Source organism: Euprymna scolopes, chromosome 28 (genome assembly GCF_053919585.1).
Source record: "Euprymna scolopes isolate OS-2025 chromosome 28, ASM5391958v1, whole genome shotgun sequence".
Taxonomy (NCBI): domain Eukaryota; kingdom Metazoa; phylum Mollusca; class Cephalopoda; order Sepiida; family Sepiolidae; genus Euprymna; species Euprymna scolopes.
In genome coordinates this window covers 14,570,176-14,589,630 of record NC_136509.1, presented here as the reverse complement: position 1 = coordinate 14,589,630, position 19,455 = coordinate 14,570,176, and the positions used below count along the sequence as shown (strand labels likewise).

General features: G+C 36.2%; 1 protein-coding gene across 9 annotated transcripts in view; it reads right to left on the bottom strand.

The window, feature by feature from the left end:
- Positions 1-19,455, bottom strand: part of LOC145249487 (phospholipid-transporting ATPase ID-like) — a 516,252-nt gene that overhangs the window by 261,673 nt on the left and 235,124 nt on the right. The window contains exon 1 of one of the 9 annotated variants that reach the window (XM_080111085.1): positions 2,571-2,850. The exons of 7 other annotated variants lie outside the window; for them this stretch is intronic. In XM_080111085.1, the coding sequence (XP_079967211.1) occupies positions 2,571-2,641 (71 nt within the window). In that variant the 5' untranslated portion in view covers positions 2,642-2,850. Of the gene's footprint in view, positions 1-2,570; positions 2,851-19,455 lie in introns of those variants that run through there. One more of the 9 variants, XM_080111086.1, reaches the window with a different exon arrangement.

Sequence of the window (19,455 nt, the reverse complement as noted above, 5' to 3'; positions counted from 1 at the left end):
GCCTATGCCTCCCCACGGGACAGAGTTAGACACCAGGGTCGTTTTTTAACGTGGAGAAAAGGTACAAAAATAAAAATTGTCTCAGTCGTGAAGGATTTCTCCTCTAACGAAAGAGAACAAGAAAATGAAGTGCAGCATCTGAAGAACAGATACTACACTTTCATCTTGACCAAAAGGCCATTCATTTATTCAATAAGAGGTGTAGGGTAGGTAAGAACTCTTTATACCGTGGTATTTCGAAGCCTAATGCTTTTCATCAGAAGAGGAGAGAAGATGATAGGAATGTGTCGTCTAGCGATAGTACACATTAGGAGGGAAATAAAATATTGATGCTGCTTGGGGGGAGCTAAACTGATCTCTGTGATATAGGAGGAGTATCGCTTTTATTATATAATGAAGGTAAGCGTATAGCATATCTATCATGGTGGGTTTAATACAATGGACAATGTGTGTGATTAAACTCTCGGGGAGAATATGGGGTAAGTTAATTGAAAGAAGAATAAATCTCCTCTTAAAGAATTGATTTTATTCTCTTCCTTTAACTCCCCCCCCCTCTCTCTCTCTCTCTCTATATATATATATATATATTCGGTCAACGTAAAAATTCTTTCCACCTTCAAAAAAAAAAAAACTTTATAGGTCCTCGGGGTGCTGAAAGAGAATATAACATTTAAAGGTGGCACAGAGAAATAGTTTTCATGATATGATGAAATTACCTTTTCCAAAAATGGGGATCACTTTCCTGTATAAGTTTAAGGTAAAATGAGCCCCCACTTTTTGGTCCCCTAGTCATAATTTTTTTTATTTGTTTTTTTTTTAATTTTTGGTCTGTCTGAAAACTTTTTGGTGGATTTTTACTTATTTCCCACTTTAACACTCGCCTTTAAAATGACGACTTTTATAAATTTTCGGGTATGCTGAAAACGAATACTGCATATTTAAATGTGTCACGAACAAGTAGTTCTCCAGATATTAAGCAATGTATTTCCTTATGTTACCAGTGATTATACGTGCAAATGCGTGCATATATATCTATAATATAAAGCTGAACGTCTGTGTGTGAGTGTGTGTGGTCACGAATAGGCTCCTATATGGTTGACTATTATAGAAAACTGATCACATATAATGATAGATGTATCAAGACACAGGAATGGGTATGTTTGATCTGGCATAATGACGATTCATTAAAATTGTGGGGTCTGCGTTCGCGCCTGGCCTCCATAGAATAGAAATAGGCACAAACTTTAATAAAGACTTTTCATATCTATCTGCGTAAGTATACTTTGATAATTATGTTTCAGTTTGAAGAAATATGGTATAATAAAATTATGGGGTGTTCGTTCGCGCCTGAACTCCATAGAATGGAAATATGTCACAAAGGTTAACAAGGTTTTTTAATACAGATCCACAGAATATTGTGATAAGTGTTTCAGTGTGAACAGGTATGGTATAATAAATTATGGGGGTTTTCTATTTTATTTTTACTTTCATTATATTTTGCTTTGGTTTTGATACCCCAAATTCGAAGCTATCTCTTTACAACCCTTCCTTTTCATAACCTATCATACTTTCATAAATCAGAGTCCATTTTCTGTAGGCTGTTTTTGAACCCAGTCAACGACGGGTACTTTTGCTAGTATAGACAAGACGAAGCCATATATTGGTATACACAGATTTATTTGTCGATGTAATAAGGAAAAGCTATAATTGTGGGGGCGGGGGGGACATGCTTTTTATACCATAGTATTTCAAAGCCTAATGCTTCTCATGAGAAGAGGGGCTAGAGTGCAAACATTTCATCGCGACACACACACATCACACACACATATATACACACACATACACAATAGAACCCCGGGGTACGGCATTAAAAATTAGTAACAAAATACAGTACAGTATTATAATACACATGTATATTATAAATAACACCGTAAGGCGGGGCAAATACCATAACCAGGGGCCAGAAAAAACATCGTATTCCACATTGTAACCTGAAAACCCGTATCCTACAGCCACTATATCCGGGGTATATATAATAATATAATAAACTTGTAACTTCTGTCCGATTATGGCTTAATCTGAATTTAAAAAAAAACAAGCTATCCTCGTCGGGTTAAATAAAGGCTTCAGTTCAGTTCGAAATTCGGTATAGCTTAGTTCGATAAAGATTCCCAAATTCGAATAGAAGATTCCCGAATCCGAAAATATGCACTCGAAGAAGGTCGGAAGTTACATCAACCGAAACGTCGTGACTATAACTGGTAAGATGCGAATAGCTGTCTGAATAATCCAAACAACGTCAACAAACTTTCTTCTTTTTTTTTTTTAAGTAAGATTAGTTAACCTAAACTCTAACATATATGCCTTCAGCTACAGGTAAAATGTCTAATAAACTAATTTAAAAATTGAATGAGAAAAATGGTCTTAAAGGCAGCAACCACACCCCCGGAGATGGGGCAGTGTCCGATGACGTGTGCACGTTCATAAAAATAAAAATCGATATATATATATATATATGTAGATTAACAAAAGAAACAAAAAAACAATTTGCGATTTTCCCCCCTTCTTACCTGCGAGGTACTCGTTCATCTTTTGATACCGAGCTGCTTATCTCAGCATTGCTTATAAGTTCTTCCTCCATATTAGCCACGAAAACACAGCCCGTTTATAACTATACATATAAGTATCTCCGTAGAAAAACAAAACAAAAAAAAAAAAACGCGACGTAAGTAAATCCGTTGATATAAAAACTTCTTTCCAATACGAAACACCAAACACGGAAGTCAATCACGCCAAGCACTCAAGCACTCAAGCAGTAGGACTGAACGTTGGGAACGTTGGACTAACGATAAAGTTTTTTTTTGTTTTTTTTTTAATTTATTTTTTATTTCATGTCATTCGACTCTGACGAAGAAAGGAAGGATGTTAGGAAAGATAGGGGGGGGGGATAAAAATAAAAACTAAATGTAAGTAAAAGAGCGACAGATTTGTGTTTAATTAATCCACCCGTCTAAACAGAATTAAATAAATAAGTAATGAAAAGTTTGAAGTATACACAATAATATTGTGTCGTCAGTCCGTCGTAAGTAAGAACGATTCGGGTTAACACGTGCGGACCCGTGCGTGTCTATTTTGACGGTGTTGCTATTGCGTCTGCTGACATTAAAGGGAGTAAATATACAGACCTGAAATAAATAAATAAACAAACACATATATTATAGTGAAAGGAGGACGACTCCAACATTATTTCTGATTCTGATAAATCTTTAACTATACAGTTATTATTTTAGGTAAATTTTTACGACGTGCCGCAGCGTATTATACCCCCCCCCACCCACCTCCTCATGTTAAGAACGGCTTTCGGAATAAACACCCACTCAACCTCGAAAGCCGTTTTTAACATGGGGAAGTGAGCTGTGTTTATTTGCTTCCCCACTGAGCAAATTAGGCATGAGGCCGTTTTTTAATGTAGGGAGGGAGGAGGGAAAAGGGGACCAGCTCCCGAGAAGTGGGAGCTGGATAGTGAGAGCCTCTTGTTATATAGGGTTGCCCTTACATGGACCAGAAGCCCATTGCCACAAGGACAATGGTCCTTGATTGCAGTATCTTAACAGATACTACACTTTGAGATATTAAATTCTTTATTCAAGTTAAAATTACAATGTAAGTTTCAACTGGACAAAAAACTTAGGCACAAGGACGGGGGTCGTTGGTCATCCTTGTCACTCCAGAACTAAACAAAAAAAAATTCTCTTAGCTAGTATCTTCTTTCACCATAATACCGCATTCATCCTTTCATACTGAGGGACGTCCTACTTAGAACCCAATTTTTAAAACATTTTGTTATAATTTTTATTTACGTGTAAAAGCAAAAAAGATAACAATAATAATGATACACTAATTCAGTTGTGTCGAGAGCGGGGATTGGGGGAGAAAAAATACAAAAGTGGTTAGTAGGGCCTCCCCAACCCCGTCTAGTTGATAGACCGCCTGTTTCACTTCAGTTTGTAAAGGAACCTGAGCTCCTGCAGGCCAGTCTCTAAGTGGGGATGCTCTATAGATGGATCGAAATGAAGAAAAGAAAATTTTGTGGGTGAGGGATGGGGCGTTAGTGATTGATTTTTCTCTCCAAGATGGATGAGATTTAGAGTGAGGGGTGAAAAGAAAAATTGCAGATAGGAGTGGGTGGGGATCTTGGAGGGTTCCTAGTTGGGGAGAGATGAAGCATTCACTCGGCTAGCTAAGAGGCTGAAAATTGATTATGCTTGACGGAACGGCGTGTTCCACACCTAGGCGGGGAACACGTATTCAAATTTGGCTCCTTCTCGTACACACAGACTTGTAGTTGGTGTTTAAAGAAAGTGGTCAGACCCTGATCAGAAAAAGGCAGCCCCCCCCCCCCCCACGGCCATCTTGCAGTCTCGACGTCCAAATCAGCATTCTTGCCACGGCCAGGATCATAATGTAGACCATTTGGCTTTCCCGGTCTCACGGCGGCCTCATGTTATCAACATTGAATACGGTAATCGGGTGTGGATGCTCGGGATCGATGCAAGCCGTCACTTCGCTGACATACGACCAGTACTGGCGGAGTTCGCCGCAATCGAAGAAAGCGTGATTAGTCGTTTCTATGGCCGTTGTTCCGCAATGGGGACAAGCAGGCCACTCCAAAAAATCAGAACTGCATTGTATGTTGTTAAGTGGAAGTGCATTTCGGGCCAATCGCCAGGTTAGAGAGAACTACGAATTGTTCAGATGACTCTAACCTGGCGCCCAACTCCACGCGGAGCAGATCTCACTCTGCTACCAACCCAAACGCGTGCATAGTGGGTCGTCGGCGCCTCCGCCCTCACTAGATCCCTGTGGAGTTCTCTACGGGTAGCAATCACAAGGTCGCTGGATCTTGGCAGTCGTTTTAGTGCAGCTCGGCACTCTTTGATTTTGGCCCGAAGGCCACAAAGGTCCCTCAACATGGGGTGGTTAGTGTTTATACTATGCTGGGGCAGGTCGTAAAGAATACCGTTATTTTTTCCTAATTACCGTAAAAATACATGATAAATGTGCACATATTTTCTGAAACGTAAAAAGTACACGTGTGGGGTATGATTTAAAGATTTTAATTTTATTTTTAGTTTAAAAGCAATAAATATTTTGTATTTTATCATTAATGCCAGCAGTGGAAGAATTTATTTTAAACAAAATCAAGAAAAAAATAAAAATAAATAATAAAACAGCAATCGTTTTGGCATCGAAAAATAGGCACACCATTTTTGCAATTTCGATATCGATTCCCCAAAAAAGTTCCAATTTTTCAGATTCCCGATTAATCGTCCCAACACTAATAAAGTACGGTTACTTTGACGGTTATCTAGAACTTTTCAGTTTTAAGGTGACTACTATAGAAACAACAGTATCTTAACAAAATTTGGTTAAATTAATTTAATAATTAACTAAAAAAAAACAAAAAACTACCGTAATAATTAGGTTATTTTATTCCGGTATTGTTTTGTTACCATTAATTAAATTAATTGAACCAAATTGTTATAAAACTAGAACTAACAATTCAGCCCGGCTTTGCTCGGGCCCTACGTACTGTTCATAACTTTATATGCAAACACACACACACACATATATTAAAACATTTGACTAATGTCCAGGTAACCTACATCTAAAATTTCAAGTGTTTAGACCCAAAATTGGTGGAGGAGTTTGGTAGAGTCTGCAAAGGTCAACTCTTCCAACTTTGACCTCTTGGTAGCCAAATTTTTGCCCACAAAAATGATTAAAAAGCTTACTCCATGTCTGAATATCCTTTATGAAAAATTTCAAATGTTTAGACTCAAAATTGGCTGAATAGTTTGCTAGAGACCGCAAAGGTCAAATCTTATGAACTTTGACACCTTGGCAGCCAAATTTTCTGCCAAAAAACTATTAAAAAGCTTGTCCTATGTCTGAATACACTTTATGTAAAATTTCAAATGTTTAAACCAAAAATTGGCTGAGTTATTTGGTAGAGACTGCAGAGGTCATTTTTTTTTTTTTAAATTTGACCCTAATTTTGACCGCTTAACATTTGTTTTTGGGCTCAAATCAAATTATAAAGTTTGATCCATGTCTAAGTAACCTACATCTAAAATTTCAAGTGTTTAGACACAAAATTAGTGGAGGAGTTTGGTAGAGTTTTCAAAGGTCAAATCGTTGAACTTTGACCCATTGACAGTCAAATTTCTGGCCAAAAACCGATTAAAAAATTTCCCCAAATCTTGAGTGTGTAAACTGAAAATTGACAGTAGTTTGGTAAGGAAATGTATGTATGTATGTATGTCATATGCTACTGGTACCATGTAACTCAGTACTACCTGCCTCATGGTCGGATCACCGGCGACTAAACTGGTTCCCTCACCAAACAAGTCTGGTGAGGAGAGTGGCTAGTCTCCTTGAAGGATTAAAAACAAGACCTTCCAAAGGGCGAATGAATCCTTTTTCGGGGTCAACGGCCAACTATCACCGTAGGTTTTTTTGTGTGTATGTATGTGTGTTGGGGTGGAGAGGGCTCCCCTAAGCCATGGTGAAGGCAACCTTTCTAGGAGAAGCAAATCTCTAATTTAAAAAACCATAAAGCGGGAGACCAGTACGCGCATTAAGCTGGTTTGCAGTTTAACTTGTTGCTGGCTATCTTGCTCTTGCTTGTTGCTGGATCTCAACATTTTGAACCGAGAGAGAGACTTAGCTGTCGTATAAAGCTAAGACTCTGTAACATCATCTGTGTATAGATACTCCCTCAGTCATTTATCTGTAGAAATGGTCCTGTGGCGATGAAGAAATTGTGACGTGTAGAGGCTAGAAATGCTGGAGGTGTGTAATAATTGATCTCAATCACCTTCTTCAGTATCATGCCTGCTTGAGCGTATGAATTCACCAGTAGGACTACAGAAGAAAAAAGACATTTTTGGGCTCATGGACTTTTAAGTGTCTGAGGGAGTGGCACTCGTCTGACAAGACATTGCAATCATCATGTTTATATGTATAGATGCATGTATGTATGTATGTATGTCAGGTCATGCTATATGCTACTGGTACCATGTAACCCAGTACTAACTGCCTCATGGTCGGGTCACCGGCGACTAAACTGGTTCCCCCACCAGACTTGTTTGAACCGAGAGAGAGACTTAGCTGTCGTATAAAGCTAAGACTCTGTAACATCGTCTGTGTATAGATACTCCCTCAGGCATTTGTCTATTAAAATGGTCCTGTGGCGATGGAAGTCATTTTTGGGCTTGTGGACTTTAAGTGTCTGAGGGAGTGGCACTCGTCTGACAAGACGTTGCAATCATCATGTATGTATGGATGGATATCTATTATGACAGTACAGGTGAAAGCTAATAAAGTTCAACTTGCTAATTCGTAACCATCCTTGTGCTTCTTATAAGGAGCGAAGTGTAGTATCTCTTCTGAGATGAATTTGGACAAGTGTTAAGCTACTGTGTCTTCTGTATAAATTTCTACGATCGTTTTCCTAAATTGCAATTGAATCACGATTGTCTTATTTTTTTACCAAATAAATAAATTATTACTACACGTCAACTTTTTGTTCTTGGTCAGAAGAGAAATCCTTCTAGACTGAGGCATTCAAAAAACATTTGTCTCAATCTAAGAGTGCCCATCCTCCCCAACACACACATTAAAAACAAACATTGTGTCTAACTTCTGTCCTCGTGGGGAGTCAAGTAAAACGGAACTAACGGGGAGTACTATTTAGTTAAATCGAGTTGGGGGAGGGAGAAGAAGGGGAATATGCGTTCCATTTGAGGAAGTACCTATTTATCTGCCTTCCCACAAGCGCAAAATTAGACACACGGTCAGTTTTTAGCGTGGGACACTGAAGGAGGAGGCGAAATAAAGCCCGCTAAAAAGGTGCTAGTCAGGATTGGAACAAAAAACATTTAAATCGTCTCAGTTTAGGATTTCATCGCCCCTGAATGAGGAAAGAACAGATACTACACGTCAAAACAAATTATTTGCAAAAATCAAACATTTTTTACAATTTAGGCAGAAGACCATCAAAATGTGTCTGGGAGAGGTGCATCCTCCATTTATTTTAATTTTTCACGAGACGCATTCTGACCCATCGGTTCAGCTGCTGTTGTTCCTTTCAGTTTTTCAACCTTTGTCTTTCTCTTCAGCAACAGTATGCGGAAATAAGGGCCTATGGAGCAGTAGCCAAATTGAAGCGAATGAGAGAGAGGAGTTCTTAATACTAGAACATACTCAACTTGTCTTTCATCGGATTCTTTTCATTATCGATACTAACCAGAAGCATTCTGATACAAAACCTATCTACGAACACTGCCAGATACATAAAGTACATTTGTGTGAAATTTCACAAATATTGGCCCTAGCTGTTTCGGAGGCCATAGGGAACGAATCCACAAGGTTTCTTTCATATAATAGATTTTATAAAATATATATAATCTACATAAAATTGCGTGTATATTTTCAGTATTTACTTCAACAGTGCTCAATACTTGAGTATAGATAGATAGTAGTTTTGAAAATATATAGGACAATCAAGCTATAACAAAATTTTCCATGTTTCATCCCTGTGATGATTCGTCACGCTGTTGCCGCGGAAAATTATGTGTAGCTTAATTGCCATATATGTTTTCAAAACTTACTACTTTATATATATATATATATATATATATATATATATATATACATTGTGTGTGTTTTACATAGGAGTCACCACTTATCAAGGCCCGGAGGCCACTCAAGGACAAGGGTTAATGAGTGTACAGTAGTCAATTGGGAAAATATAGTAATCGTTAGTAGTTGGTAAATTGGGTTACTTAAAGGGACAGTTCAATAAGAATTTGTTTACGTTGGACTTAAAAAGGACTAAATTATAGTCAGCTGGAAAGCAGGCAAACGGAAGAGAGTTCCACATACTTGAGCTTAGTGTGTGTGTGTGTGAAAATATATCTATGGCAAGAAAGCGGAGGAGGGGGCATCCATGTTTTATTTCTACAGAAAATCATCATGAAACAAGTGAAGCATGTATGCCCCCCCCCCCGTGAGTGCACAGTGAATGAGGAATAAACAATGACTAAGTTCAGCATTTGCCCCCCCCCCTCCTCATTTAGCCCCAAAAGTCCCCAAAGCCTTAACATATTTAAATTTGAGTTCAGTCCTATGCAAAACTGCTAAATAGACATAGACAGAAAATTTTCGGCAAATATGGTAAAATAGTCCCAAAAAATGGAGTGTTTTTATTAGCCCTAAAAGAGGCCCTGGGGCACAACCAAGAGTTAAGAGTTATCGCGAAGTACAGACAAACAAAATTATATAGAAATCAGTTAGTTTCAGAAAGTTTTATAAAAATCCAATGCATCAATTTTTTTTTCTTTTAATAAGCACAAAGTGTCAATTTTACCCATTTTAACCTGAAAAGCACCCCTGGGGCGGGAGGGGGGGGGGCAACCAAAGTTTCCCCCGGAAAATCCGTTCTGTTACTTTTTTACTCATATCATGTTTAATGTTTCAAATGTTGTGTCAAAAAATTTCAAGGCATACTTGTTGAGAAAAGTGCAGACAGGCGAATGGACGAGGGTGAATTTCAAGTCGGGGACCAAAAATGAATCATGCACGTCTTCATGTAGCTGACTTGCCATACATATATTTTGATATGACTACTAAGCTCTACTCATGCATTAAGCACTGTTGAAACCAATGCTGAAAATGGACGTATACAAAGTATATTATATGACCTTACAGTATGATAGGCAAATCACAAAATCACAGAAATTAAAAATAGCGACCCGGATGACCCCCCCCCCCTCTTCATCGACAAAAAGAAGAGAACAGGTTATTAAGACATTCCCACCTCTTTCTGGAAATAGACCGTTCACTGTTATATGGTTTGTTAAAGACTGAAAAAAGTCGATCTCTAAATGGGAAGGGGGGTTAAGTGAGAGGAAATTAAATGAGAGTGGAGTTTGAGAGTGGACGGTGACCTTTCTAGATAAAAAAAAAAAACAACAAAAAACAATACTAGATGTTACACTTTGAATTATTTATTTGCAGAATTTTTTTTTTTTTTTAATTTGCATTTTAAACAAATCAGACACAAGACCATTCCACACTTTGATCTTAGCTTGAAGACCAAGAGTGTTATGTATATATCTATTTACCCTTTTTATTTATAAAGACCATGTGTGGCACGAGGTTGAAATTTAGTTTCCTATTTACGCACACGTAATCGCACATGGTGACAGCCGAAATGAATAACATTTGTGGTACTTATGCACATATTGTACCGCACTATTTATCAAATAGTATTTTTGAGTTAAATTCAAGTTTTACGTTATATTTTTTGTATTAAATTTTTAGGTGAAAGTACAAAACACCCTTCCCTCCCAATGTTAAGAATGGCTTTCTAAATAATAACGTTATTATTTCAGCACGGTACAATAAGTGCACTCTTTACACGTTCATTGCATTTTTTTTTTAAACTCATTCTTCACCTAACTTTAATTTTGGTTGTCACAAGTGTTGTATAAATTAAATTAATGTTTTCAAACATAATTCACAACACGGATATGGCAGATAGACAAAATTCAAAACAAACAAAAAAAACACGCTCTCCGAAATTGATAACTCCCGAATGTGGTCTTTAACACAAGTAAAATCTATTGAATTTGTATGTTTAGTGTAAAAATGCGGTTAGACTTGTCGAGCTTTAAACAGTTTTAACAATAAATCAAGCAGCTGACAGCAAAAGAAATATTTCAACATAGCCAAAGAAGGGAGCGGGCGCAGAGTCAACAGGGAACGGCTGTGACTTATTGTTATTGTCGCTATAACGACGATTTTAGTCCCCACGTTTTTTTGAGAGAGAGAAGAGAAGGGGAGGGAAGGAGGAGGAGGAAACGGATATATATATATATATATATATATATATATATATATATATATATATATATATATATATATATATATATATATATATATATATAAAATGAAGCTACCAAAAAATATATTTTTAACAGTTTACTTTATACAGAATACTTTATTGAAGTATAAAATGAATTATATTAGGTACGTACGTGCAAAATGAATGCCAATTTTCAAAATGTATAAACATTTTAACCCCTCCTTTTTCTTAAAAATTCACCAAAAATCAGGAAATTAACCAATTTTAATGAAATTTTCAGTATTTATCAAATAATGATCATGGAATATATTGAACTAATTATTTTTATTTGAATCTTAGTGGAAATATATTATTTTGTTTAAACAAAAAACACCTTTACTAAAGTTATGGTTTTCAGTAGTAAAAAAAAAGATTTGATTATTTTGCTTTTTTTTTTATAAAGCATCGTAAATTATAACAATTAAAAAAGAATTATTTCATTTTTACAGGAACATTACGAAAAAATCCCCTAAAATCCGTATTAACGAATTCGATATAATTAATTTCTCGGGCTATCGATATTATCCTTGAATTAAGCATTGTTTTTTATGCTTTTGTTTCTTTTTTTAATATTTTCACACACAAAATTATAATTGCAAAAAATATTTCCTGTTTTTTTCAAGACTAGCAGTTCAGCCAACTTTGTTCGTACACTATAATTTTATGTGTTTGTGTGTATATATATATATATATATATATATATATATATTAAAAAGTTTGGCTCATATCCAGATAACCTACATCTAAAATTTCAAGTGTTTAGACCCAAAATTGGCGGAGGAGTTTAGTAGAGTCTGCAAAGGTCAACTCTTTCAACTTTAACCTCTTGGCAACCAAATGTTCGCCCAAAAACTGATTAAAAAGCTTGCTGTATGTCTAAATACCCTTTATGTAAATTTTCAAATGTCTAGACCCAAAATTGGCTGAATAGTTTGCTAGAGACCGCAAAGGTAAAATCTTTTTAATTTTTACCCCTTGGGAGTCAAATTTTTGGCCAAAAACCGATTAAAAAAGCTTGCCCTGTGTCTGAATACACTATGTAAAATTTCAAATGTTAGACCAAAAATTGGCTGGGAGATCAAATTTTTTAAAACTTTGACCCCTTAATATTTGTTTTGGGCTCAAATCAAGCTAAAAAGATTCAGGAACCTACATCTAAAATTTCAAGTGTTTACACCCCAAAATTGGCGGAAGAGTTTAGTAGAGTTTCCAAGGGTCAAATCGTTGAACTTTGACCCCTTGACAGTCAAATTTCTGGCTGAAAACCAATTAGAAAGATTTTCCCAAATCTCAATACCCCTTATGTCAAATCTCGAGTCTGCAGACTGAAAATTGACAGAGTAATTTAATAGGGAAATGTACACACAGACATTACTAACTGACGTAATTTTCAGACACTTTTTTACTTTCTTAGACGAATTCGTTTTTTTTTTTTTTGTTGTTGTTTAGTTTGGGTGGAGCCAGAATCTCTCACTTTTGGGGGCTAATTAAGCTAAATTTTTTTTGTACAAAAGTTTTTTTTGTTTTATTATTTAATTTGTTTCAATATCTTAGGACTTTATTAATTATCTTTGAAATAGACCCAGAAAACTAATATATATCTTTCAAGGGATTTTCATAGTGAATTTATTTAACTTCAAAATTTAGCTGAATTTGTCAGTTTCCGAATGTCGCCATGAAAACATTTTTCATTATAACTTCTTTTTTTCACTTGTACAAATATCCCCCCCCCGCGTTTGAAAATTAACTTTGGACTTTAATCTTTCAAATACAATCAAAAAGTAATTGGAAACTTACAAAACAAGATGACCCTGCTCTCAGTGCCCCCCCCCATCACTTTTCTGTCATTAATGCCCGTACGTAGACTATATCAATAAAGCAAACTTATCAAGATAGAAAAAGCTCAACACAATTAAAAGGAGAAATATATATATATATACTAGCAGATCGCCCAGCGTTGTCCAGTCATAAAATACGCAATAAATATTATATTTTAATGAATGTTGTACAATGGGGAAAGGAGTGGCTGGTTAGTTTTAATGCATCTAAAACCAAGCTTCTATCTTTACATCATCAACGTTCTGATCCCCATCTGGCACCAATTAAAATGAATGGCTCTCGTCTTGGGGAGGCCTCAAGTTTTGACAGGCTTCTGGGCTTGACCTTTACTCCTGATCTTAAATGGAACACGTACATTAAATCCGTTGCCAAGGCCGCTGGAAAAATGGTCAGATCCTTCTATCGATCCAGTAGATATCTCACTGCTGATGCAATTCTCTATCTATATAAGAGCCAGATACGTCCAAGGATGGAATACTGTTGCCACATATGGGCAGGAGCTGCTAGAAAAGACTTGTCCTGCTTTGATAGTGTTCAAAATAGACTTCGTGGCCTGGTGGGAGATGTCCTTTTCACTTCGCTGCAACCTCTATCTCACAGAAGAGATGTTGCGAGTTTGTGTCTGCTTTATCGTTATTTTCATGGAAAGTGTTCGACTGAGCTCCAATCTATGGTCTCCCCTCGCCAAACTTTCACAAGAAACACTCAACTAGCTGAAAACATTATCAATAATTTTCCCCACTCTTTATCTGTGCCTAAACCTAAACATAGATTCCATGATCAAAGCTTCTTTCTTAGAACTGCACGCCTGTGGAATTGTCTTCCGTTTTCCTGCTTTCCAGCTGTCTATAATATGGTTGTCTTCAAGTCCAACGTGAACAAGTTTCTGATGAGTCGTTCCACTTAAGTTAACAAATTTACCGAACTTCCATTACTATCGATTACTATATTGTCCTTTTGACTACTCTACACTCTTTAACCCTTATCCTTGAGTGGCCTGTCGGCCTTGATAAGTGGTGACGCCTATGTAAAAAAAAAAAAAGGAATGCAGCATTCTTATTTATTATAAACAAAAAAAAAACGTAGCGTTAAATTCATTAAAGTAAGAAGAAAAAGAAAAAACGGAAAGAAACTGAGACATGTGCATGCGAGTATGTTTTTCTTTAAGTAAAAACAAATACGTAAAAGTAAAAGTAAAAAAAATGTAAAAAAAGTAAAAAAAAAAAAAATACTCGAGCTGAGATCGAAATCAAAACCTAAAGACAGCAAGTCAAGTACGATAATCATTAGACCAGCTTGACATAATCTTGAAAAAGTGTTTTCAAACCAACTTATACTTAACATAAGGAAGCTGTCAGGTTTCAAAACTGCGCATGCACAGTTGTAAAATAGTTGAAAACATAAAAATTTGATCCCCCACCGCATACCCATTTTTCAATTCTGACCCATTACCAGCTTTTTTTCCTGATGAAAACCGATTAAAAAGTTTTCCACATGTCTGAATACCCTATATACCAAGTTTCAAGTCTCTAGATCAAAAATTCGTTCGGTATATAGGTTGAGAAGTGTTCTCACACGCACATACATTCTCAATTATATATAAAAGTGAAACTGTGTGTACGTGTGAGCGGATAAGTATATTTTACAAAAATATAGACGACACCTATATAAGAAGCGACACAGGGTATGAGAAAACACCCGTTCTGAGGTTTAGGAAAATGCTTCACTATTTTTTTTTTTTTTTTTTTTTATCGTTCAAAACAATAATACAAAATACATTTCTATAAGATGCCCCTGTAATTCATGTGAAAATTTTATTCCCTAAAGAGGGTTCAACTTTATTTTCTAAAATGGGCTTTATATAATGATTAGCCTGGGTGCCCGGCATTGCTCAGGTGTGTGTAAGGGTGTTGATTGATCAAAAAAAAAAAAAAAAAAATAGTAGTAGGCAGGCTCGAACCCATAACATGCCAGAGGAGACAGAAGTGGAGGTGAAAAAAAGCAAACAGTCTTATTGATGCGCCCAGCACAAGTGAGACTGAACAGTCCAAGGGAGACAATCCGAACAGATCGCCAATATCAACTAAACTTGTTGAACCATGCATAGACTTGTACTTTGAAGACCAAATGGCTGATAAGCAATAAGAGAAAGAAATATTATTTGAAAGGTAACTTGAAACTACAATTTGGCAGTAAAGGTTCAACCCATGTTGCAAACGATGCTACTTGTTTTAGAGTACTATGTTGTTATTATTGGAATAATGTGATATGTTTGGAATCAACGATTATCGGAATAATGTGATATGTTTGGAATCAACGATTATTGGAATAATGTGATATGTTTGGAATCAACGATTATCGGAATAATGTGATATGTTTGGAATCAACGATTATCGGAATAATGTGATATGTTTGGAATCAACGATTATCGGAATAATGTGATATGTTTGGAATCAACGATTATCGGAATAATGTGATATGTTTGGAATCAACGATTATTGCAATAATGTGATATGTTTGGAATCGACGATTATTGGAATAATGTGATATGTTTGGAATCAACGATTATCGGAATAATGTGATATGTTTGGAATCAACGATTATCGGAATAATGTGATATGTTTGGAATCAACGATTATTGGAATAATGTGATATGTTTGGAATCAACGATTATTGGAATAATGTGATATGTTTGGAATCAACGATTATCGGAATAATGTTATATGTTTGGAATCAACGATTATCGGAATAATGTTATATGTTTGGAATCAACGATTATCGGAATAATGTTATATGTTTGGAATCAACGATTATTGGAATAATGTGATATGTTTGGAATCAACGATTATTGGAATAATGTTATATGTTTGGAATCAACGATTATTGGAATAATGTGATATGTTTGGAATCAACGATTATCGGAATAATGTGATATGTTTGGAATCAACGATTATTGGAATAATGTGATATGTTTGGAATCAACGATTATTGGAATAATGTGATATGTTTGGAATCAACGATTATTGGAATAATGTGATATGTTTGGAATCAACGATTATTGGAATAATGTGATATTTTTGGAATCAATGTTTATTGGAATTATGTGATATGTTTGGAATCAATGAGGATTACCGTTTCCCTGAGTGCACTAATGTTTTTATCAAACTCGAGGATATATCTGTTGAATGTAGGAATCTACATGGAATTTCCAGAGAAACCCTTTATTCAAACTATGAGAGTAGCATGCTCTTGTTCTGTCAGCCATGACCCCTTCATTTAATCCATTGGGTAGCATATTCTCGTCCTGTTTATTAGGGTTAATAGATTAAATAAAGGGTTTGTTTGAAATTCTGTGCAGATTCCCCGAGTTCGACCAGATACACTTGAAAAAGATTGAAGGTTACATCGGCCAAAACGTTGTGCTTATAACAATCAAAATGAAAGCAGTTGTCTTAATCATCCAAATATCCTAATTATCAAAATTATCAATCCGCATCTCAACAATTTAAAAAAGCCAAATTATGTTATTCCGAATTATTATCGCCTGTAGTAAGAATTTAACCCCCAACCTATCACTTAGCAACAGATTCTTAATCGCGACCGTTGCTCCATGGGTCGATGTGGATAATTTAATTGATTTTTAACATTTCTGGCTGACTGAAAGAGAACAATCTACACCCATGAAATTAGTTTGAAATTTCATACAGGTTCTAGAGTTCAACAAAAAGATTCATAAAATATACACCTGAATGCCGGAGGTTTCATCGGCTGAAACGTAGTGAAATTAACAACCAAGATGAGAAGAGTAGTCTGAATAATTGAAATGATCAACCGTTATCTAAAAAAATAAAAATAAATAAAAATAAAGATTTCTGAATCCAAGAAGTCAGAGGAAAAATAATCCTTCACACTTTAGCAGAGCACCAGAAAATATTTTTTTTATATAATCCCAGTTTATTTATTTATTAGTATGAAGTTAGATTTTATATTTAGATAAAAACTAAATATAAAATATCTTCCACACACAAGGTCAGGATTTGGTGGGTGGAGGTAGTGGTGGTGGTGGTGAGAGTAGCGAGGCAGGATATGCATCAACTGGTTTCACATGTTCAAAGTAACATCTAAAAGATCTGGCTTGATTTTCACACACGTTTTGAAGTTGGTTTTAAATTGGATTTTTTGTTGAGTAACTGCAATTTTTTTTTTGTTTAATATTTTTTTACCATTTTTGGATTTAGAATAAGAAATTAATGTCCATTCTTTACAAGATGTAACTGTGACCCGTTGGGTCACAACCATTCCCACTATTCTACTCTGATTTAATTGGAAAATTCATAAACTGTGACTTTCCAGCTGACTACAATTTGATTGTCTTCAAGTCCAACGTAAACAAGTTCTTGATGAACCATCCCCCCAAGTAATCAAATTTACAAAATTTCCACTACTTATGTTTACTACGCTATAATCCCACTGACTACTGTATATCCATTAACCCTTATCTTCGAGTGGCCTCTGGGCTTTGATAAGTAGTGACTCCTATGTAAAAAAAAACAAAACAACAAAAAAAAAACACTGAATTTTCGAAATTGATGTGCAAACGCTGTTACACGAGCTAGAAAAGTCTGCAAATGACATTGGTCTTTCCGTTAATGCGGATAAGACAAAGTTTATGATTTTCAATGTGATAGGAGAGATCAGGGCTCTAGATGGTACAACACTGAAAGAAGTCACCGAGTTCACGTACCTGGGCAGCAACATAAGTTCCACGGTGAGAGATATCGAAATTCGTATCTCAAAAACATGGGCTGCATTGGATAAGCTGTGGTCAGTATGGACTTCAAAGCTAACTAAAAAATTGAAAAGGCAGTTCTTCAAAGCAGTGATGGAGTCTCTGTCTTCGTTTACGTTCCAACAATCTGAACACTCACAAAAGATTGTAAAGAAAGCTAAACGGCATATACGTCCATATGCTACGAGCAGTGTTAAATATATCTTGGCAAGATCGTTGCACGAAGCAGCAACTTTATGGCAACCTACCTGCCATATCTACTACCACCAGGGAGCAATGTCTATGATTTTATGATCTGCCTGTCACTGCCAGAAGAGCAAGCATAAGCTGGTGAAAAATGTATTGCGGTGAACTCCACGGCACGGACACACAAGCATAGGACGACCTATATCCACGTACATCCAACAAATTGCACATGGTGCCAATTGTGAACCTGAAGATCTGAGGCAGCTGATGGAAGACAGGGAAATCTGGAGAGAGAAAGCCACATTGGTTCGGATAAGAAGTCCGACCAGATAGAGATAGATAAACTATGGCATATATGTCAAGACATTATCTTGCAAAACTAATAAATCCCTTTACTTATATATTATCCTTATAATTCATACTCACTTAGAGTTCTCACACAGGTCATCATCAGAGATTATCTGCTAATAACCAGTGGTGCTCCGTGGAATCTGGGTGACAACAAGTCTCTTCAAATTTCCAGTACTCTCTACATCTGTCAATAACATGTGCAAATGACTTTGCACTTTCTGTATGTCCGTACAGTCAGGAAAGCAGGAGCCCGGGAGAGAATTCCAAAGTGCAGCAGTCCAAGGTAAAAAGCTATTTGAGTAGAAGGTTTTACGGCACTCAAGGGATCTCTACAGTGTAAGCGTGGCATTTTGATGCTTATTGGGTTTGTCAAAGGTATTACTGTAGAGGGGGTATTAGAGCTTTGAGTTCGTCAGAGCACTTGCCATTGAAATACTTGTAAAATGGGTACAAGGATGCCACATTTTGGCATTGGAGTTTAGTTGATAATTCAGGACCTATTAGGTTGACGGTTCTTTTTTTTAATCCTGTCTAGGAGCGAGAGACGAGTGGCAGATGAACCGTCGGGTTAATATGGCAACAATACTCCGTGCACGAGTGAACTGTGACCTTCTAGAGATTTAGTATAATAGGAGCCTATTTAGACAGGTTTATTTCATTATTTAAATTAATCTAGGTTTAGAATAAACTAGCCTTGGTGCCCGGCATTGCCCGGGTGTTTGGAAGTGTGTGTTGAGCAAAAAAAAGTGGTAGCAGGCAGGCAGGCTTGAACCTGTACCACACAAGAAGAAAAGAACATTAAAAAAACAAAAAACATGACGTCTTTGCTATTGCATCCATCACCAAACCGGAAGTGATGAGGGTTTAAATTAAGGCTAGTCAATCGGAAAGAGAGGATGACTTTCGAAAATATCGGCAAAAAAGTGACCCCCCCCGGTAGAAAAGTGCCCAGTTGAGGATGAAGGAATTACTGTTTTTGGCCAATTTTTCGGTATTTGTCGGCTGAAAGGTCGAGCTTTAAAACGATAACGATCTCGTGAAAATCCGTTGCCTCTGTCGAAAATTTTAGGCAGATATACATACATACATACATACATACATTTAAACAGACAGGTGAGATTTATATAATAGATTACAGCATTATTGTTATTATATGAAAAAAAAAAGATAGTGAACGTTAAATTGAAAACTTGAGTATATCTTGTAAAGCTAAAGAGTGCTCGAACTCAGAATCAGCAAAGTGCTGTAACTGATTTTCAAGAGTTATTGAATATATTTTAGTAAACAAATCTGGAGGTTGACGACCAGTGTTTAGTCC